Source organism: Euprymna scolopes, chromosome 37 (assembly GCF_053919585.1).
Source record: "Euprymna scolopes isolate OS-2025 chromosome 37, ASM5391958v1, whole genome shotgun sequence".
Taxonomy (NCBI): domain Eukaryota; kingdom Metazoa; phylum Mollusca; class Cephalopoda; order Sepiida; family Sepiolidae; genus Euprymna; species Euprymna scolopes.
Genome location: NC_136518.1, coordinates 28306668 through 28329856, shown reverse-complemented (window position 1 = coordinate 28329856; position 23189 = coordinate 28306668). Strand labels below are relative to the sequence as shown.

Genomic DNA, 23189 nt, shown 5'->3' with positions numbered 1-23189 from the left:
TATATTCTATGAGGTTACTGGTTATTGGTTGCTTTTTGAATTTCCTTAAGGCTGCCTTTCTTTTTCTTATGGCTTTTTTGTATTCTTGGTTGAACCATGGTTTGTTCTTTTTATTTGGAGGGCAATTTTTGGGGATGCATTCTTTAGCTATTAGAATTAGAGTTCGGGAGAAGTCTTCCATTGATTGAACGTTTTGTTCTATTAATTGTTGCGAGCATAATTGTTTGAATTTTATCCAGTTTGCTTTGTTCGTATTCCATCTTGGTATGTTGTTTTGGATAGTACTATTGTAGTCTATTATGATGGAAAAATGATCGCTTCCACAGGGATCATCATAAGTTTTCCATGTATAATCCAGAAAGCTTGATGGGTCACACATGGTTAGATCAATGGCACTGGTTGTACCATTTGTTGGATTTAAGTAGGTGGGTTCTTTTTTGTTGAGAAGGCATATGTTGTTATTGTTTATAAATTGTTCGATTTTGTTTCCTTTGGAGTTGGTTGTTTTGCATCCCCATAGTGTGCTATGGCTGTTGAAGTCTCCTAGTCCTAGAAGGATGAAAGGTGAGGGTAATTGTTTGATTAGGTTTTCTAATTCAGTATTATTTATTGGTTCAGTAGGAGGTAAGTATAGAGAACAGATTGTGAGAGTTTTTTGGAGTGTGACCTGGGCTGCGACTGCCTGAAGATTGGTTTGGACAGTAAGCTTGCTCTTTAGGATATTGTTTCTTACTAGGATTGATGTGCCTCCATTGGATCGTAAGCCTGTATTATGGATATAATGATACTGTTCGTAGTTTTTTGTTTTTAGGTGGTTGTTGTGTTGTAGAAATGTCTCTTGTAGACAGATGACTGCTGGGTTGTGTAGTGAAATAAGTATAAGGAGTTCGTTAAAATTAGGTTTAATGCCTCGGCAGTTCCATTGAATGATAGTTTGAGTTTTTTTATTGTGTTCTGCCATTTTATTTGTCTGGGGGTGTTTTGTCTTCTACCTCCATCTCCAGTTGTTTATTTTTTTTCGGAGTTTGTATCTTTGGTGGAGTGTTTGGTTGGGTTTTTTCTCTTTTTTGTTTGGATCTGGACGTTGATCTGGATCTTGCTTGGGATGTTGCTGTTTTGGGTTCTTGTTCATTTTTTCCCTCTTGATTACTTGTGTTTGGTTTCTTTTTTTTTCCAGGGTGTTTTCGGTTTCCATTTTTTCTAGAATTTGGAATCTATTTTGAATGTCTACTGCTTGGTTTTCTTCTTTTCTGGTTCCTTTGCGGAGGGTACTAGGCGAGTGTTCTTTTGATTTTGGGATGTTTTCAGTTTGTGTGGGTTTTTTGTTAGAGGATTGTGTTTGATTTTTGGGATCTAGTGGGATTTTACTCTCAACTGTTTGGTAGTTATTTCCAAGTACAGCTGAAGTTGAGAACAGTTGCCGTAAGGTGGCCCTCAATGTCTCAACTAGTTCATGAAGTGATTTTATGAGGGTAGAGATTTCCTTTAGTTCAGTGTTTTCTATTGTTTTTAATTGATTTTTGGTTGCACCCACATATGATCTAGTTGGTTCTGTTGTGGTGGCTGTTTTAATAATTTTCCTGGCTTCAGTAAAACTTATGTTTTTGGTATATTTTAGTTCATTTTTTTTTTTTTCTTTGATCCAGTTTTGGCAGAGCGATGAGTATGCTGGATGGTTCTCACCACAGTTTGGGCATTTTATATTTCCTTGCCATTCTGTTTCCTGGTGTTCGTTACTGCTACACTTTGGGCATACTGTTTTCCTAGTGCAGTATTCTTTGAAGTGGCCAAATTTTTGGCAGTTTAGGCAGCGAAGTGGTCTGGGGATATATGTTTCTACTTTAATGTTAATATATCCAATCTTGAGTTCAGTTGGTGGAGTGGGAGTATTGAAAGTTAATACGTATGTGTTAGTGTTGTTTGTTCGTTTCTTTTTATTGTAATTCTTTTAGTATCTATAACTTTTTGATTTTTTAGGTTTGTTTTTATTTCATCTAGAGAGCAGGTATTTAGTTCTGAACATCTGATGACTCCCTTTGAGGTGTTGAGGGTTTTGTGAGGGTAGGCTTTGATGTTTATATCATGGAACTTTGTCTATGTTAAAATTTCTTTGGCACTACTTTTAGTAGATACTTGTATAAGTAAAGTTCCATTTTTTAATTTGTTTTGTGTTCAGATTTTTGTTGATAATTTTTTTCGATTTTGAATGGGGACATTTTAGTTATTTGTGTGTTATCTTGCGATTCCAAGATTATATACTCCGGAAAGTTTGTGTTTTCATCTTCATCGCTTTCTGGATGGGGCCTTTTAATTTTTTTTGGAAGCCATAGAATATTTTTTGTTTTTTTCATCATCCTTGCTCCCCACCCTCCTCGGAGCCCTAAATTGGGAGATGGTTGGGGGGAAACCCATTCGCCCAAGCATCTCAGGGATACAATGATGATATACTCAAACAGTGAGTATAGCTGCTTATGACGATTTTTTTTCATTTCCTTGGACCCAGCAAGGTGTAGAAAGGGTTAGTTGTCAATAGCATCAGTTTTCACCATCTGATTGGCCCTTGCCATCGCCTTCTAATGATAGTATGTGTGTGTTTTTTTTTTATATGAGTATAATGTGTTTGTGTTTCTCTTTATGGGGGTTTACTATTATTAGGGACTGTCATGACTAGCCGGTTGGTCAGGTCGAGCCTGCCCGACCGCCTGTCTAGCCGAAGTAAGGGCCAAAGCGGAGTGTTGCTAACTCACAACCATTTGGTTCTGAGGTCGTGAGTTGCTCAGCTACCAGGATCCCGTTCTAAGGCATTACGGGTCGCCACCTACGGCCAACAGGTGGCCCCATTGAGGGACTTTTACTCTCTGCAGGGGAGCAGTTGGTGTATTCTGATACTCCACCGACAGGGTCTGGGAGTGGGGGGGGATAAAAAAGGGGAGGAAGAGGGGCTGTTGTTTTTGTTTTTGGTTTTGCAGAACAAAATTAAGTTTTACAAAAAAGATCAGAAAACAAAAAACATCAATGTAGGTGCATTTCATCTCAGGAGGCCAAAAGACAGCCTGATCTGGTAGCACCAGGCGGTTTTTGTGTAGTTGTGAGTATTGGAGAAGGATTTGGGATTTGGTTGGCTGCCAGCTTGCTTCCACTTCTTTGTGTTGGTTTGGCTATGATGTGTAGGCGATTTCGTCAAATAATTTTCTCACCAGTTTGCAAGAAGTAGGAGCAGGATGTGGAGGTGGCATTGATGACAGTGCTTGTTGGGCCTTTACCATTTTGATCTCTTATTCATACCCTCATTCCAATTTTGAGTGTTGACAACTTTCTTATTGTGTCTGATATAGTGAGTGTGGTGCTGTTGGGCTTTTTGTATGTCATATCTTCTGTGGAAGGCATCTAAGTCAGACCATACGAGCATGAGAAAATTTAGGTTAGTTGAAATGTTGGTTCTAAGTCATCTTCCTATAAAGAGCTCGCTTGGGCTGAGATTGCAATCCATTGGGATTTTCTCTGTATGTGAACAATGAGAGATATGGGTTTTCTATTTTTTTTTTAGCAAGTTCGTTACATTTTTACGCAAGCCTCAGCAGCTTCAAGAATAACATGGACTGTTTTGATGTACTGGAAACCTTATTCAGATGCAAACTTGTTGAATTCCATGGAGGTGAGCAGAGTTCTTATCCATGCTCGAGAATTCATGGATGTTAGCAGAACAATCCCTGCATACTTAGAAAAGTAATCAACGGCTATTATGTGTAGGGTTGACCTTTTAGTTGAATAAAGTCAACGGCTGCTGTGTGCCACAGTCTTATTGGTAGCTTTGTAGTTATTAGTGATTCTGGTGATTGATTTCTCAGTCTTGTGCATGCTGTGCAGTTTTTGACAGTGACTTATTTGGTTGGATCGTTCTGGCCCTATATTGATTGGGAGGGTCTTTGCTGACATCTAACAATCCTTTGATGGCTGGCGTGGATTTTGTCAATTATGTCTGGTTTCCATAACTGTAGCACCAGAATACGGGTGCCATACATGAGCAGTCAGTTTTCCGCAGTAATACAACCACGGTTTTATTAAATCAGGGATGTTGATTTGGGGAGAAAATCCATTCCTGATGCAGAAATATATTTTTTATACTTTGTCAGCCTGGGTGGCAATGGTCAGTCATTTCAGACATTTATTGATGGCGGGTAGCAAGCTCATTATGGCATGGACAAATGCGACAGAGTTTTTTTTTTTTTTCAACGTCTCTATCCTGTTTAGTTTGACCTTTGGTGGCTCTTGACAGGGCATCGGCTACATATAGTTCTTTGCCCGAGACATGGTGAATAGTATATCCATAACACATTAGGTGCGCGTGGATTCTCTGTAGTTCATTGATATCTTTGTCCCCAGATAGAGATAGTAGTTTGTGATCTGTTTTAACCTGGAAGTTTAGGCCAATGAAGTAGTCTGCAATCCATCACATATCCACGCCATTGCCATGGCTTCTTTTTTGATCCGATCGTAGCGTCTTTCAGTCTCTTATATGGCCTGTGATACACATGCAATAAGGTCCATTTTGTTGTTTTCCTGCATTTATAACAATAAAGCTCTTGGCCGAAAATCAAAGTGTAGTATCTGTTCTTCAGATGCTGCACTTCAATTTCTTGTTCTGTCTCAGTGGAGGAGAAATCCTTCAATACTGAGACAATCTTTAATTTTTGTTCTTTTTCTTCACATTAAAAAATGACCCTGATGTCTAACTGTCCCGTGGGGAGGCATTCTAAATAGGAACAATACAGCTCCCAGACCATGAGAGGATGCATCTTCTTGGGCACAGAGGCTGCACACAATGCTGACATGATTGCATTGTTTTATATCTCTTCCAAGATGGTGTTTTTTTGTTTGTTTTTTACTCACTAAATCGCATAGTAGTCTTGTCATCTCTGCCAAGTGTAGTGAAGTAGAAAAAAAAAGAAATAAAAAAAAAAAAATATATAAGCCACAGCTGTTCCTTCCAAAAGGTTGAGCTCTTCAACGTCCAAAAATAATTCACCGTCACAAAAAGAATTCACCGTCACTTCTTCCAACCGTCATTTCACTCTCTGCGCTCTTCACCCCTGCTTAAAAAAAAAGTACCGTTTATATGCTGCCCATTTCTCCACTTATGCAAATTGACTATCAACCAGAGCCATCTAGTTTTCCATTTCTCCAAACAGCCAATTTGCAAGAGGGGACAACTCAAACCACACGCCTCCTTGATCTACACGATCATCACATGTCAACCCATCACATAGCTGCTCGACCAACATGGCGGCCGTCTTTCTCGCTGCGATCTACGCGGAGCCTCTTCGTGAACGTCCCTACTTGGCTCAACGTCGTCTTCCTCTGATGACACCACTACCGGCCGCACATCAAAGATGTGTCGAGGGATACCATCAATAGATACACTGTTCGAGGACTGGACACTTGTCACAATGCCCCTCCCCCAGCGTGTGGACCAGCGAGCATCAGGCGGTTTGATCCACACTTCCTCTTCCACTCGCAGTCACTCGCTTCTCGCCTTCCTCCGCGGGTACCTGTGCAGTTCAGGGATGCCGCCACTTGTACTTGAAGACTGCCCTCTGTGGCACTGACTCCACTTTTTGCCCTGACTTTGGAGCCATATTATACCAGAAGACAGCTTCTGGCGGCGAAATCTGGCCCCTTTCAGCTATAGCCTTAATGGTTCTGTCATGCCGCTCCACAATTCCGTTTCCGCCTGGTCTATATGCAACCCTGAAATAGCGCCGCACTCCCCACTTATCCAACACATTCTCCATGGCAGCTGAGCGAAAGGCAGTTCCATTGTCCATTAGCACTTCCGTCACTGGACCCCTCTCCAAAAACACCTCTTCCTAGACCTTTGCAATTTCACCTGCATTTTCCGCCTTGATCTCCCTCCAAATGGCTACTCTTCCTGGTCCACAGTCGACCATTGACAGATACGGCCTCTGTCAATAGTGCGTTATGTCTATTGCCAACCTGCTCCAGTTCTCTGCCACCTGAACCTCACCAGCTTCGTGTCTACTTGGCGCAGGGTCGATTGATTGACACCGGCTGCATCTCTCAACCACTATCCTAACAGCCTCCTGTGTGATTCTGGGGTCCACCTTACTGGCCAAGAACAAGGTTCTATCCACTCCAAAATGGTGCATGTCATGCAAATCCTTCAGAGTGTCTTCATTCAAACAACATATTGCAACAGCCGCCTCATTCGGCGCCTTTAGCCAGGTCTTCCGCACCCTCATCACATCTGCTCAGTTCTTCGCTGAAGGAACGATAGTGACCCAAGTTGAAGATCAAATTCCCTAATCAGCTCCCTTAACATCATCAATCGACGCTTTACTAGCATCTCCTCAACGCCTTTTGTCTTCACCCTCCTTTCTTCTGTAGCTTCGGACTGGATCCAAGAGAACACAGTGGCTGAGTCGGTCCTCACCTCAACATTCTGTAGCCCCCATTTCAAGGCTAAGTTGATGCCCTTCATAACCGCATCCAGTTCCGCCACATTTATGTGAGCCACGTCGTCCTTCTTCCGCAACCAAGCAGCATCTTCTGCAGTAACACCACCTATCTCCAAGGTGACCCCCACTGCTATACAGCTTGCATCACACCACACAACACCTTCTGCACTGTTGGGTACATGCCAAACACCTCTCACTGGATCCTCCCTCTTCACCTCTTCAATAATCTTTCTGATAATGTCCACAGTCTCTTTATCAACTCTATCCTCCCACTTCGCTCCACTAGCTAGTCTTTTGATATAACTACATGCAGTCCGTAGCCATCCTGCAATAGGGTAATGGCCCACCAGTCTTCCACATATTGAGAAGAGTTCTCGCCTGCTCAATTTTTCCGACACCTCCGGGATCTCATTTCCCCTCCGGAACACTAACCGTCCTATCTGGTCCTTTCTTACTTGGAGCCCTAACACAGCTCCTCCCTCCAACGATTCCGGGTGTTTTGCAATTAGCCCAAAGCTGTTGAGGTGTTTTACTACGTCCTCCGCAGTTGTTACCGTCTCATCCACTAAAATATCATCAATGTAGGAACTGGTGGCTCTTCTGACTGCGTCCTCTTTGCTTAGCACCATTTTGAGGATCGCTGCCATGATTTTTGGTGCAGAATTCAGGCCAAAACCCAACCTAGTCAGGCAGTACGTTCGGCCCTTGTATCTGACCAGCTGGTATTTCCAGAATTCCTGTGAAATGTGGATCTGTAGGTATGCAGATTTTAAATCCACAATCGTCGCAGCCTTCTGAATTTGCCTCCACTCTCGCATGGTCTCTCCGCACACGTCGATCACATCGCCTCCCGTGTGACACGCAACGTGTACGTTCAGCTCCCTGAAGTCCAGTACTGGCTGAACTTTTTGTTTTGTGGGCTGAACAACCGCCATTAACGGCAGCACACCTTCCACCTTCTCCGTCCATGGTCTTAAAATCCCCTCTGAGATCCATCGGTCCACCTCCTTCTCAAATTCAACTCTTGTGTCTCCTCGCAACGTATGCTCGTAGCATTCCACTCTGTTGTTCAGTATGGGAGGTTCTCCCTTCCATGCCCCCTTGACTGTCCATTTCTCACCATCAAAGTGTGCAGAGAAATCTTGGTCCTCTATCGTGCAACTTTTGTCTGACCCGGCCGTTCCTGTGACACCTTTTTCGAATTGAACACCTGCAGCCCCTTGATGTCCTCCAAATCTCACGGAGTTCCTATATACCGTAACGCCCCCTAGTCGAGCAATTGCGTCCATCCCTAGCACCACATCGACACCCGTGACAATTTTGTTAATAACAATCGCCTGGATTGTTAGTGACATCCCACGTACCATCAACCGAACGATACTTGTGCCATTGCACTTCACCTCTCTGCCGTCAACTGCCGTAATGCTGCTGGTTCCATTGCATGTGTCAACCATGTCTTTGGTGACAATTGTTGAAGTACAGCCCGTGTCGACAAGGGCTTTTGCACTTTGTCCATTTAGGGTCACCTCTACTTGTGGTGACATACCCTGAAGCGCCTTCATCGAATAAGTGGGGTAGCCACCGGCGCAGTGGCTTCCCCCTGTTCGTTTCCCTGGGGACAGAATCTGCTGATGTGGCCGACTTCCCCACAGCGGTAACACGTGACTTCTGGCTTTGGCTCCCTACACTCCCTCGCCATATGGGGGCCTTGGCATCGGTAGCATCTGCCAGAGAACCTGGGTCTCTGCCACAGTCCTCTCTGCTTTTCGTCCTTCACAATTTCCTGCTGCAGTTTGCTTTGTTGAGCGACAGCTACGATTCCCTGCTCACTCTCTTTTTTCCTGGCCAGCACCCTAGCCTGTGTAATCAACTCCGTCACCTCCATAGTATTTACACCGGGCAGTTGCTGCAGAGCTATAGAAATATGGTCCGGGAAGCCATTGATAAAGGCCATCTTTTCCATCTATCGACAGCCTCCTCCATTGAATCCTGCTAGTCCCGTCAACTTCCTGATATTGTTGGCATAAACATCGACAGGCTCTCCGGTCTACACCATATGGCTTAGTTTGCCATATGCCACAAACGGTCCTTCGGTAAATGCTTCCTTCAACTTTTCCTCAATGGCGTCAACAGACAGTCGGTCCTCCTCCCGCATCTCCAGATATAGGGCCAGAGCATCACCATCAAGATACAGCGGTATCAAGCTGGCTACATCTGCGATGTCCCGCAACTTAGCGACAAGTTTAACCTTGGTCAGCCAGGTTATAACATCTCCCTCTCCAGAGAACGTCTTAAGCATTTCACTGCTGATCCTCTTTGCTTCCATAGTTCCCGCCGAAATAGCTTGTAGTGAAGTAGAAAAAAAAAGAAATAAAAAAAAAACATATATAAGACACAGCTGTTCCTTCCAAAAGGTTGAGCTCTTCAACGTCCAAAAATAATTCACCATCACAAAAAGAATTCACCGTCACTTCTTCCAACCATCGTTTCACTCTCTGCGCTCTTCACCCTGCTTAAAAAAAAAAGTACCGTTTATATGCTGCCCATTTCTCCACTTATGCAAATTGACTATCAACCAGAGCCATCTAGTTTTCCATTTCTCCAAACAGCCAATTTGCAAAGGGGGACAACTCAAACCACACCAAGTTTAGCATGAATTTGTCCTTCTGGTTGACTATTCCTAGAAATTGGCAGGTTTCAGATGTCTGTTGGTTTTAGGAAGTTTGCAACACCAACAACTCTTTCTGGATTTGGATGTAGATCCTCAACACTGACAATGTGTCCCAGGAATTTCAGTGAGGATTTTAATATCTCACATTTTTTTTTTTTTTAGGGTTAAGTGTGATGCCCGCCGTTTTGATTCTTTTGAGTATTGCCCTCAGTTGAGTATCGTGCTCACATTGGTTCTTGTCATACTGCATGCATATGATACCATCTATGTTGGCTAGTATCTGATGGATGCATTTTTGGTAGACCTCACTGGCTTTCAAAGGGGAGGCAATTAAAAATTGATGGGAATCAGTGTGGAAGAGTCTTTTGTAAGTGGGATTTACCAGTACCCACTGTTACCATCAAATTTACTCATTTTTGCTTCATCCAGTTCAGCTAATAAGGGGGGGGGAGGGGGTCGACTTTGGATAACGTGTAACGTTTTACACTTTTGCTCAGTTTGATGAGGTTGACATATATTCTGACCTTTCCGTTTGGTTTAGGAACCACAACCCTTGATAAGCATCATTCAGTATGCTTCTCTACTTTACTGATATCCTCCATCCTCTGTAGTTTCGCCTGTGTATCTTTTATTAGAGGTAATAGTATATAGTATATCGTTTAAACAGAACGCAGTTCTGTGTCTGGTTTTAGAGAGATATGGTATTCTTCCCCAAATTTGTCTAGACCCAAAAATAATTCGGGTATTTCGCATCTTGGGTCGTAGGTTTGTTGCAGATTATGTTTGAGGTTATGTAAGCTCAGATGTTCAGGGCTTCAATCTCTGGTTTACCCAGTAATGGTTCTTCTAAGTTGGGGATGATAAATATTACCTACTCTGTTTGTTTGTTGTGGTCAGTTATTGTTAGGGAGTTTTTCCTGTAACCTGCAGTCATGTGTGTCATGGGCAGAAAAGGAGTTCGTTGCAAGAACAGGAGTTATCTCCTTTGGAGCTTGTGGTATACTGTCAGCACCTATGAGGAATTTCATCATGAAATTTGGAAAACAGTCAGAGAAAAAAGAAAAATAATCTTACTTATTGTCGGGGTATGAAATAAACTAGTCCATTCTTTTTTTTTGTTGTCTTGAAAATAAAAACTTCAATATGATGAGTTTCAAACATTTTTTTTTCTATTTTTTTATAATCCAAGTGCTTTTTTTTTTTTTTTTAATTTTTATGTGTTAAAATGATAAGTTTATGTTCATTTCTTTTTTGGTACCACTGTTTTTTTTTTTTCATAGCCTTTTCCCAATAATTTCAAACACTTTTCAGTGAAAATAAACAATTTCACTAACAATGCTGTTAATTAAGCTTGACACCAGCAGCAGCCATTGTTAGCTCCTACCAGTTAGTTTTAAATCAAGTTATTAAAAAAAAAAAAAGAACTTGTTTAAAATTTATGTAGTTTGTGTGTGCGTGTTTAAAAAAAAAAAAAAAAATTCCTTTAAGAAATATTAGTTTCCAAATATTGCCACACATGCCTCCCCAGTTTGGGCATACAGAGGGTGCACATGTGACAAGGGTTAAAAAACAAAAGAAAAAAGGGAGGCAGATTTTTTAGAAATATTTTACAGAATATTTCAGGCAGATAAGTTCCGCAAAGGGGGATGACTCGTGACGTCCTGCTGGATCCAATTTCCTTTTCAATTACAAAAAAAAGGTTCAAACAAGAAACACCACTCAGTTCTTATGAGACAGACAGGATGCAAAATAAAACAAAATGTCGAACACAACAGAATGCGAGAAATAACGAAGATGACATAATTCCAAATAATGTAAATTTATTAAAGATAAGGAAAGAAAAATTTAACGAAAAGAAAACATTCAAAATTATGGTATTTCGGATATTCTTAGCAATTTTGAACTGAGCGAAAATCCTGAAAAGAAGATAGCAATGTGTGATCAAACAAACGAATTCATTTTCAATCTGAGACAGAAACAAGCAAACATACGCTCACAGTTTTTTTTTTCTCGTGTTTTGTCTTTTTCTTTTCATACCTTGTCCATAGCGTATTCAGTCTGAGAGGGAGGGGGGGTCTTTTAGAGAAAGAAACTCACAATTTTTGTTGGTCATCACTTTTTTTATTGTATCCTTTTCACATTGTCGTAATGCATTGGCATTTGCTGTTATTTGCTTTCAGTTTCACAGATAAGGTTTTTTTTTCACTCCCATGCTCGAAAGCATGTCATGCTTGCTTGAGGATCACAGAGAAATGAGCCTGAATCCTAAAAGAAATGGGGGAAGGAGAAAGTTTCTCTTTGGCTCTCCTGCCCTTCTTTGTTTCTCTGCTTAGAATCTCAATCTAAAAATAGACTTGACAAAACCCTTTTTTTTTTTTCTTTTTTTTTCGTGGCTGATGAAATACCTGTTCTGCTGCTACACTTCACTTTTTCTGTCCTTAATCAGGTACAAAATCCTTCATGACTGAGACAATTTCTACCTCTGTTTACATCTAGAGCGCATCTCTCTGGGGAGCTGGACCTCCCTACATCAAAGCCCGATCTTATACCTAACTCTGCCCTTGCAGGGAGGCAAGTAAATAGAAAATAGATATAACTTGTTTCTTCAGACTGACTTTATTAGCAGAATTAAAAAAGAAGAAATGAATTGGACTCTTGCTCAGTTCAAACAAATAATATTTATCCTATTGCTAACAAATAAGGATAACGTAAAATAAATTATCCTATTGCTAACAATGTTGACATGGCTGTTTGTAACAATATTAACTTTCAAATTTTAATTGTGGTAATAAATAACTTTATAGCTGCCAATTAAAAAAGCTAAATGAGATTCTATTCTTTTAGGCAATTATATGTGAGTATGCTACAAAAAACTTGGTGAAAAAAGAAAAAGAAAAAATAACAAAAATAATTTAAAATTTAGAGAGTGTGTGTGTGGGGGGGGGGGTACAGGTAAGTCGACATTTATCAAACCCAAAGACCACAAGAACATAAGGGTTAATGAATGTAAAATGGTCATTGGGACAACAGCGTAGTAATCATTAGTAGTGGAAATGGAGTATAATTTGATTATTAAAGAGGCTGGCTCAGAAAGAACTTGTTTACATTGGACTTTAAGATGACCATATTGTAGTCAGACTGAAAGCAGGTCAGCGAAATAGAAATTTTGCATATAAATTTAATTTATAATGATCCCTTTTTCCCAGCCATTATTATCTTTTAGAGCAGTTAGTACTCTAAATTCTTTTGGTATTTTTTCAATTTGAATAGTGTGTGTGTGTGTGTGTGTGTGTGTATATATATATATATATATATATATATATATATATATATATATATATATTACGTTACCAACAACTATCTAAAGAATCAAAAGTGTGCAATCAATAAATGTGACTCACATCAAGTTGAATGCAAAACAATTTAAGAGACCACCTTGGAACTATTTCATTCAATAAGATCAGAAATAACCATGATGCTCAAGAATCATGCGACCTTTGGATGGGAGCTCAAGAAACCAGTAAATACACTCACCCACTTAATCCAAGCATTTGTAGATACAGGTGCCCTGACTTGTTTGGCTGGGGCACAAATTCAGAGACTCCTTGGGTACCCTAATTAGTACTTGGTACCAACCACCCACCAGATAAGAGGTATAACCAATAACCAGCTACACATCAAGAAGTCCTATTTTAACGCATAACGGTGAGGTAAAAAAAGACATGGCTAGTAGTATATATATATATCGGACAACATGTTCAGTTTCCACTTGCTGCAAACTGCCTTAAAAGATCTGAGTCCAAACATTAAATTTACTCCAGGTGCAAAGCCGACAGCTATACACACGTCAATACCTGACCCACACCAATGGAAGAATAGAGTTAAAGAATAGCTGAACAGAGATGTCACTTTAGAAATAATAGAGACGGTGCCACTAAGCACCCCAACCACCTGCTGTTCAAAGATGGTTGTGGCACCAAAGAAAAAGGGTTCAGAAACTGAACGATGACACCATGATGGAGACACACCATGCATTGTCTCTATTTGACGAAGTGTCCATGATATCTGCAAACACAAAAGACTGTGTGGAACATATACCACAGTCTACCGCCATCTCTAGTTGCATGGGATGCGACCACCTAATGGTGCCGGTACAGATACTGCCGGGCTCCTCAAGAGTTCCACGGGTCAGGTGATGAATATATCTGTCAGTTTGCCGACATCACGATGGATATGACCCGAAAAACCCGTTGCATAGACAACAGTCGCCTATGGGATGACTATAGAGTCCTCATTCTGGTATACGATTGAGTACATCAGTCACTATGTAGACAAGGGTTTAAATTTGTCAAGACAGAAGTGGAATTTGTAGGATTCTTAGTCACCAATAGTGGTATTAAGCCGATGAAGAGGATGAGAGAAGCTATTCTACATTTCCTTACACTTACAGGTATGACCATCATCAGGTCCTGGTTTGCACTTGTGAATCAGGTATCCTATGAATTTTTCCAAACAAAAGTGATGCCACCCAATTGTTAAAAACAACGACTAACAAGTTCTATTGGGATGATACTCTGGAACACCTATTTCAGGAATCAAAGAGGATAATAGTGAAGAAAATTGGAAAGGGTGTTCAAACATTTGAAATGAATAGAGCAACTGGATTGGCAACTAACTACAGTAAAACAGAGATTTCCTATTTTTTTATTTCAAAAACATCATAGATGTCCGGCGAGCTGAACATAGACAGCAGGGAGAGTCACTAGAAGATTATTTTGACCAGTTCCTATTTCACCAGCGAGGCAGAATCTCATATGCACTGGTGGAAGGTAAAGCCTTGTCTCAAACTAGAATCATGCTGTTTATACATGGGTGCCCGGATATATTAGTGACAGTAGATCATTTATCACTGATAAAAATATTTTCAGAGCAGACCTTAGAAAATTTAAAAGCCCTCACCTGTTTAATTTTAAAGCGAGGACACTGAGATATCGATTCAAGTTAAAGCACCATTCTGGAAACTTAAATTTAGCACTCAACTGTGCATCCCTATATTCTACAGCCACCCCACATGAGGACTTCACTGAGACCATCAACACCACAATGAAAAATGTGTTCTCATTGACGTATGAAAGTGACCCCAAGCTGAAGGCTATCACATGGGAGAGGACTGTCGCCGCTGCGGCCACTGATGAAGAAAGCGGGACCTTAGCAGGCATAATCTGAAACGACTTCCCCAAATCTAGGAACAACCTCCCGCTCATAGTTTAGGTGTTCTGATCAATACACGAGGAATTGTACTGCTTCAATCAATCGGCAACAATCAAGGCAAATAAAATTTTAATACCTCGACAACTCCGGGTGGAGGTGTTGGAATCATTCCATGTTATACATCAGGTTTGCATGCTGACAAACACAGGCAGTGATTGTTCTGGACACCAGCATCAGGCAAACTAGATTCCAATGTCGCATTTGCAACACAATAACACCCTCCCAGCCAAGAGAACCCTTAGTGCTACTGACAGAACTGTAATTTCCATTCCAACAAGTAGTGGTCGATTTTGTTTGCGGACATACGGGGCAAAAGCTACTTGGTATACGCCAATCAGTATACAGGATGGGTAGAAGTGGCTTCAATGTCATCAGGGAAACCTAGAAGTGTTTGTGATACGCTAAGAACCCGATTTTGCATATACGGTGCACCCAATGAAATATCCTCAGATGGAGAAACCCATTCGAATCACAAAAATACAACTCCTTTTTGAAAGAGTTGGATATATGAAAACACACATTGTCAGCCTACTACCAACAAAGTAATGGGCATGCAGAGTTAGCCGTGAAGACGCCAAGACAGATACTTCTCCACAACACAGTTGACAGCAGATGCTTATGCCATGATAGGGCTGCTAGAGCACTAATGATCCATCATAACACTCCCATCCAGAATCTTGCCATGTCCCTGGCCGTAATGCTCTATGGTAGAATCATTAAGGATCATCTTAAGGATGATCTTTAATGATCCTAAAGGACAGATATCGAACACGGAGGCAATGGAAAGAGACAGGCAAACTAAAAGAGTTGGCAATGGCTAAAAGACACATGCCAAGTATGAGTGAATGGTAGCGGTCAGGTAATGCTACACAACCGTTGATTCCTTTGTAAAATCTTCCCCGTTGTGGATGGCCTATCTCATGCACACTGGATACACCAGAGCCACCTCCAGATCCAGAGCCAGCACGGAATCAGACTCTAGACGAACCAGTTGACATCAGTCTGCAGGTGAGATAATGAAATGGAAGTTACAGACACTGAGGAAAGTGACACCGGAGGATATTTGCAAGCAGCCAGTCAACCACCGGAAAGACGAGCATTCAGTCATACTAGATGAGTACTAAGAGGTCTGTCTCCATAAATATGTAGGATGTCGCATGAATTCTTGGACCGAGGAAATTGACCACGTTCATACATTCAATGGTTATGGGGAAGAGAGCATGTACAGGTGGCAGTTATGCCCCTTTGACTCGCCGGAAGCAGGCAGGCGTTATCTCCCCTTAGGACTATAAAACTATGGGTATGGTTGGTTAAATGCTCCTCCAACCCTACAATGAAGAGACAAATTAAATAAGTTAACAAGTAATTAATAATAACCAACTAAATCTGCCCCTTCAAAATGCAATTCGATACTTAGGGGATTATATATTAATATAGAGATAAATAAAATTATATCAAGATCGGGTAATCCTTTAAGTTTTGACTTTTTTCAAGCACTTAGCTTATATTGTTTGCCCATCTTCAAAATTGTCGCGTCTGTCAGCGAGCGTAGCCCTGTACTTAGTGTGACGGTAAGGGGGGCTTCACTTCCTTTCCCCGGATTTTATATCTATTTATAGTTTATAGTGCGCACATGAGTATGGTAATTTTACTTTTTTCTTTTTTTTTTCTTTTATTTTTTTAGGTTAAACTTCTGTCTTCTATAGTAGAAAGGAAGGTGATCCTAGCTCTTCTATATTCTTGCATAGGCTATTCGTTATCGAGTAGAGTTCTTCTGACCATAAAAACGGCTCGCGTGGGACTAAGTGTTAGAGACCATTTTTACGCATATGTAATTAAAATGCATTAAATAAATACATTTAAAGAGAAGGTATACACAGTTGGTAAAAGCAAAAAGAGAAATAAATAAACAAAGTGAATAAATAAATAAAAAATAAAAAATAAAGTAATAGAAGAAACGACTCGCATGGAAGCAAAGAGTTAAAGACAATATATGCGCATATAGTTAAAATACATTAGTCAAAATTAAGAAAAAAAAAAAAAAAAAAAAGCAGTTGCCATTTTGGTAATATTAGGATTTGTTAAATTAACTTAGCTCATATTATTTGCCCATCTTCAAAATTGTCGCGTCTGTCAGCGAGCTTAGCCCTGTACTTAGCCAAAAATGCTACATTTTATCAATGTCTCCTATGACCTATGAATTGCAAATAGCTCATACTTGTTTTTTGTTTTTTTAGCAAAAGACGTGTTTGTGATTCTTGTTTCTTGGCCTCAGGCTTAATATGGAATAGTATTTTTATAATAAATTTTATAACAATTATTTTATATAAAAAAAAAAAAAGCAAACGAAAACGTACAGAAAACAATTCTTTTATAAATCATCTTATTAAGCTATATAATTTTATTTTAATAAAAAACAAGCCCATTTAGATCAACTAGGTTAGTTGTTCAACTACATGAATTTATAAGGTATCTATTTAATAAGTTCATAAAAACTTTTAAATTATGGATTATAAAATATTGAAAAAATTTCAGATTGACATCTCCACATTATGATTGAAAGCACTCTCATTAATTACAAAAGGATTGTCATTAGATAAGAAAAATGGTTAGTTTTTTTATATCAAACATTTTTTCTCATCTAATGAACATCTAATAATAAAATAGAATTATATTTTTCTTGAAAAGACCATTTTTTTTTTTAATACATAGGAATATATACATAATATTCCAATCATAAGTGCAAATTAAAGAAATAGCATTAATAAAGTTAGAAATTATTCAACCATTACCTTTATTTAATTTGCCTTGAACATGACTGGGTGGTGTACTGGACGATTCAACTTCTGGTGGGAAGGTGTAAAGTGCCCGATTTAAACCACCAGGATCATCACGACAGGCAACCACTTCTTTGCACACCTCCAGAATATTACGACGGAATGTCATCACTTCAAGTTCTTTCATTTCATTAAAATCATTTATTGAAATTCCAACAGCCATACCTGAGAAAAAAAAAGTAATTGTTTCATGTTCAACTATCTCAAAAGTGAAAAATACATTTATTTATATATATATATATATATATATATATATATATATATATATATATATGGATCATTCCATCGCACATCACCACTGGCAACAAAAAATTCTAAAAAAAATACAAATAAAAATTTTGTTTTTTCTCTATCAAATTTATGGTGAAATCTGTTTGAAATTTGCTAAATGAGACTTTTGATCAACTTGAGACATTCCAAATACAAGTGTTGGATAAGGTGCTGCAAAAAAAACAAAAATAAAAAACAGTTAAGTCCTCTCTCAAGTTACTTTTTGAACACACCTTTCTTTCAGACTTCTTACGACGAGTTTGACATTTTTTCTTTTTTATGCAGCTCTGGTGCCATCACAAATCCCACGATATTAATTCAAACTTGCAATTAAAAAATAATTTTATCATTCTCTTTTTTTGTCACTGTGCCCAGTGAATTTGATTTAAATAAAAAATAAAATGTTTTTATTCTATTTCTAAAACAATAAAAAGATTTTTCTTGCATCCAAATTTCCGCCCCTCAATAAATCCTCAGCACATGAAAAAAAAATGAAATTTCTTAAAATTATCTTAGTGCATATATAGAAAGAGCTTGATTATCTAAAGAGAATTATTAAATTTAAAAAAAATCTGACTAAAAATAAAGTTATATCTATTTTTGTGTCCACAGGGTTGAATATTTTTCTCTTAAGTCCATAAGCATATTGTCACATTTTTTACACTACTTTTTCAGTAAAAATGTATTTTACTGTGTACAAGAAACCAGAATATGCCATTGCCAATCTCCAGAAATTAACAGTTTCCAAATATTCCATAAATATACTGAAATACTTAAAAAAAAAATATCAAGTATCCTTTTATAAAAAGTTAAATTCAAAATTGAATTCTAATGTATTTTATATACAAATAACTGAAATTTAATATTAAGATGTCTTAAAATAAATACATTACAATATTTCTTTGGTATTATTTTAGATTAACATCTTCCACCTACATCCCCTCAAATATGAGATTCTACTTTTTTTTTTAGGCAATTACATGTAAATACCCTGAAAAACTTAAAGAAATTTTTTTTTTTTTAGAATTTAGAGAGGATGAGCAGTTTCACAAATTCACATAGCTCATTCTAGGGTTTCATGGCAGTTATCTAGAGTTAAAGGTAGGGTTAAGAGTGCTGTTTTGGGGAGGGGCAGTGATAAATACTCATTACTAAGATTTAAGGTTAGTGGTATGTCAAGGGAAGGCATTTTTAGGAGACTGACTTGTCACTCAAATGTTATGATTTTTTTTTTTTTTTTTTTTATCAATTTTTTTAGCTTGAATAAATATGAAAAGGTAAGCATGGCCTGGAAATGGGAATCATTTTATGTTAAATTTATATGTAAATATGTATATGTAAAAAATTGTAAATTTTTTTTTTTTTTTGTTTATTTTTTTCTCTGTCAAGAGTCCTATTTTTTTTCAAATTGGCAGCTAGAAAATAATTTCTGACAAGAATTAAAGTTTGGAAGTTGAGTATATTTAAAAATCAGTATTTTTCAAAGGAGGCACTATGAACATTATTTTTAAAAATAAAAACTACATTAACTTTAAGCAAAAAAGTCTCTTATGCATCTTTTGAACTCAACGTTCGGCTTGGCTTTTTTCAGAACACAACATCAATAGCTAGAGTTTAGCTCCTGTCTGACATAACATGTGGATCAGCCAATCACAACGCCACATGCAGAGTTTCAACTATGCGCGTGTCTGAACAGAATACGAGAATTTGGACACCAATTCGAAGAAGAAAAAAAAAAATTCCACCATTTCTTAAATGCAAGTCAGGAAGAGTAGTGAAAAAAGAAAAAAAAAAAAAGAATTTGACCATCTTAGCACAACATCTCCAGATACTGAACGCCTTAATAGATTTTTGCCAGAGGAAACTGTTGATAAAATGTAAAATGTTTTGTCAACAGAGGCAAAAATCGATAAAATGTACAACTTGCGGCCAAAAGTGCATCCTAGCAAAAAGAGGGAGCATAACCGACCGCTATGGCTAGAGATGTGGCAAAGTTAAATGTTGACAGGGGACAGCAATACAGACTGGGACCTTCATTGCAAAAACCAAGATTTGATATAACTGTGGGCATTTAAGATGGCAACAAAAAACAGCCCTTCATAGATCCTGAAATGCAGGTAACGAATCAAATTATATGGAGCGAATGTGGAAGGAGGCTAAACAGCACAACAAAAATGTGGAAGCAGCAGAGAGCTTTTAGACACTTCTCTTTTAGAGTTTATATGGAGGCAAAAATTTGGTAGCGATTTGTTTGTCTCCATATTAAAAACATCTTCCTAAGGAAATTTTCCTGGCATTGGAAAAGAAAAACAACAAAAAAAAAATTCCAACTATTCACAGTCGAATGGACAAAAAAAACAAAAAAACAAAAAAAAAAAAACAAGCCCAACCCACCCACTTTTGTTTCATAAAAAATACTTGAAAAACATAAGACACCCCCTCCCCCAAAAAAAGTTTATTTCAATTTTCCTAATAAATTAAAAAAAAATTATCAAAAACATTTGCTTTAAGTTATTTATTGGACAAGACAAAAAAAAATTTGCTTATAAATTATTTATTTGACACAAGAACCTTTTCTTTCAAAAATTACGGTAGTTTTTTTTTTTTTTAGCCTTTTTTCTGTTGATGTTTCTACATCTAAAATCTTACTATTTTCTGTTATGATTTCATCAGAATGTTCGGCATTATCCGGCTGTTGACGTCATGCTCCAGAGAAAACTGAGCGAACGCCAAGTTACATCTGGTTCAAAGGATGCATTAAGTCAAGAATCTTTTTTTTTTTTTTAATTGGCAGCTAGAAAATAATTTCTGACTAAAATTAGAGTTTGGAAGTTGAGCATATTTGAAAAACAGCACTATACGAAAAAAATTCTTTGTTTTTAATAAAAACTGCATTAAATCTAATTTTAAACAAAAAAGTCTCTTTTTCATTTTAAAAATAAAATGACGTGTAAACATTTCTATTAAAAAAAAAAAAAAAATTGCCATATTTACTTAAATCTTTTGCTATTTCTTGCAAAAATCTATTACTACTATACTCAATTGTATGACCGAAATGAAAGCAATATTTTTTTGGATGCGATAATTAAAAATCATTGCTATGAAAAGATAACAATTTTATTGCATAAAAAATAATAAAACAATTGATTTACTTATCAGTTAGGGTACAAAATATCTTAAAAATGTTCAATACCAAAGATTCTCTTTGACATAAAAATTAAATAAAAAAAACAAGAGTGGTTCACTAAGTGTATCAGAATTGGCCATTAAAAATGCCGTATATGAACTTGAATAAATCAACTTACTATCTTTCGAAGCTTATAACTACTTGAAAAATGTAATTCAAACCCTCATTTTTTTTTCAATTAAAGGAGCAAAGATCAAACTTTAAAAAAATAACAAATTTAATAGCAAATTATGCAATATTTGTTTTTTAAATCGTTTTTTTTTTTTTTATATATAAAAGATTTAAAAATCAACCAAATTTTACTTAGTTCGATTATAAAAAATATATATAAATTCCAAAAAATCACTTACCTATAAAAAAAATTCTATTTAATGTGTACTTCCATTGTTCATTGTTAAGAATTTATCCATATTTATACTTATATTCCATGTCCTTTTTAAATAAAATACATTTTTAAACACGGATTCCAAAAAAAAATAAATAAATAAAAACGCGAACTCAGATTTATTGACTGTTCAAATAAAGGGAGAGAAATCTGATTTTTTTCACAATTATCTTACAGAATAATTGTCTTTATTGTGTGCTATTAACCAAAATTAGTATTTTGGGGCTTCCGTAGCTGAAAAAAAAAACACACATTCACTTATAAGTTTTTTCCGTTAAACAAAAAATCTAGTCGACCGATTTTTTTTTTTTTTTTTTTTAATTCTCTTTAATGAAATACACGAGGTTTTGATTATTATATCTTATTTGTACTTTATCGAGTGAATTTTTTTTTAGATATCTAAAAAGAGAAAACATTGAATGAAATAGAAAAAATTGCCGTCAGCGTCCGGTTTTACTTGACGATATAAGCGTAACATGAGCTTACAAAAAAAAAAGAAAAGGTTTTACACTTTGGGCTTTACAGGTAAATTTCCAAAAAACTATTTTTTTTTTGTTTTAAATTAGAATATTTTATTTATTGATCATTTATCTTCAATTTGTGATATACAAAATTTTGGTACGTAAATTAATTATTTAAATTTTAATAGACATTTCAAAATGGAGGGGGGGGGGACGTTAAAAAAAAAAAAAAGTTTGTCTAAAACATATTCGGTTTATTCAAAAGAGCATAAAATTTCACATTGACCCTGAAAATATCGTAAAATTTAACCAATAGAAAAATTTTGATAGATTTTTAAAGTTTAAAAATTGAAAAAAAATTCACTCGTAAAATTCAATTGATTTCATACATAAAAAAAATGGCTGGTTGAACGTGTACCGGCATTTCACTGTTTTTTAAAAAATAAAAAATATTTCTATTATTTTTTAAACAACTTTAAAAAGAGAAATTACAAGTTTTTTATATTTTATTCGCAGTTTTCTGTTAGGGGTGTCAAAAATTCCTGAAAAATTCTGATACACCTAGTGGTTCACTTTCACAAGGATTATGAAATTCCATCATTATAGCAATTAAAAGCATGCTCAATCATCACAATAATTGTGAAAATGGCTTGTTTTTTACTACTTTATTTGTTAAAAACTCTAATATATCATGTAGATTATTATTCACTAATCCATATCAAAATATGTTATTTCTGAACAAAATGAAAGTATTTTGGTTTTTAAAATATGACTATTTTAGTAGAATCCCCTTTAAATTCCTCTGATCCAATGTGTTCTCATAGTCTGTAAGTATTGTTACTTAAAGTATTTTTATGTAACCAAATCTAATGATGTAAAGTTTGTAAGAGTATTTTGTGTAGTTACTGACATCCTGCTGGAAATACAAATACAGAAAATCTAACTTTCCTTTATATGGTAGATGGGTAATACTCTGTTAATTGTTAATATTATATGTAGATTACGAGGGGTGTGCAATAAGTTATGCCCCTGAACCACTTCCCATAGCAGTAGAGCAACGAAACTTGGCACAGTTATTAGTCTTTCTCTACATAGGAATCACCCAGAGTTATGCATTTCTCCAATCGTTTGATGCAGCTCTGGAGACCGTTTTTGTAGAACACCCCAGGTTGGTCCTCTAACCAAGACGTGACTTCAGAAATCAAGGCTGCATCATCTGGGAAACGCTTTCCTTTCAAAAACAACTTCATGGCTGGGAAGAGGTGAAAGTCAGAGGGTGCAAGGTCAGGAGAATAGGGAAGGATTTCATAACCACACGCCCGTGATTCTGATCTGGCGACATGCGAGTTGTGGACCAGAGCGTTGTCCTGCAGGAGGAGGGTACCTTTGCTGATCTTGCTCCGCCTCTTGATTTTGATAGCTTCCCTTAATTTCCTCAAAAGTGAAGCATAATAGGCTCCTGTAATTGTGGTACCCTTTGCCAGGAAATCTGTCATCACTACTCTGTCCTGATCCCAGAAGACTGTGAGCATGACCTTGCCAGCGGAGGGCTGCACCCTTGCCTTCTTTGGAGGTGATGAGTCCAAGTGCTTCCACTGCATTGACTGGGCTTTGGTCTCTGGATCATAGTG

General features: G+C 37.4%; 1 protein-coding gene across 1 annotated transcript in view; it reads right to left on the bottom strand.

Moving 5' to 3' along the window:
- LOC145261114 (phosphatidylinositol 4,5-bisphosphate 3-kinase catalytic subunit alpha isoform-like) overlaps window positions 1-23189 on the bottom strand; it is a 310781-nt gene that overhangs the window by 214654 nt on the left and 72938 nt on the right. The window contains exon 3 of the mRNA XM_080119338.1: window positions 17211-17420. Within this exon, the coding sequence (XP_079975464.1) occupies window positions 17211-17420 (210 nt within the window). The remainder of the gene's footprint in view (window positions 1-17210; window positions 17421-23189) is intronic.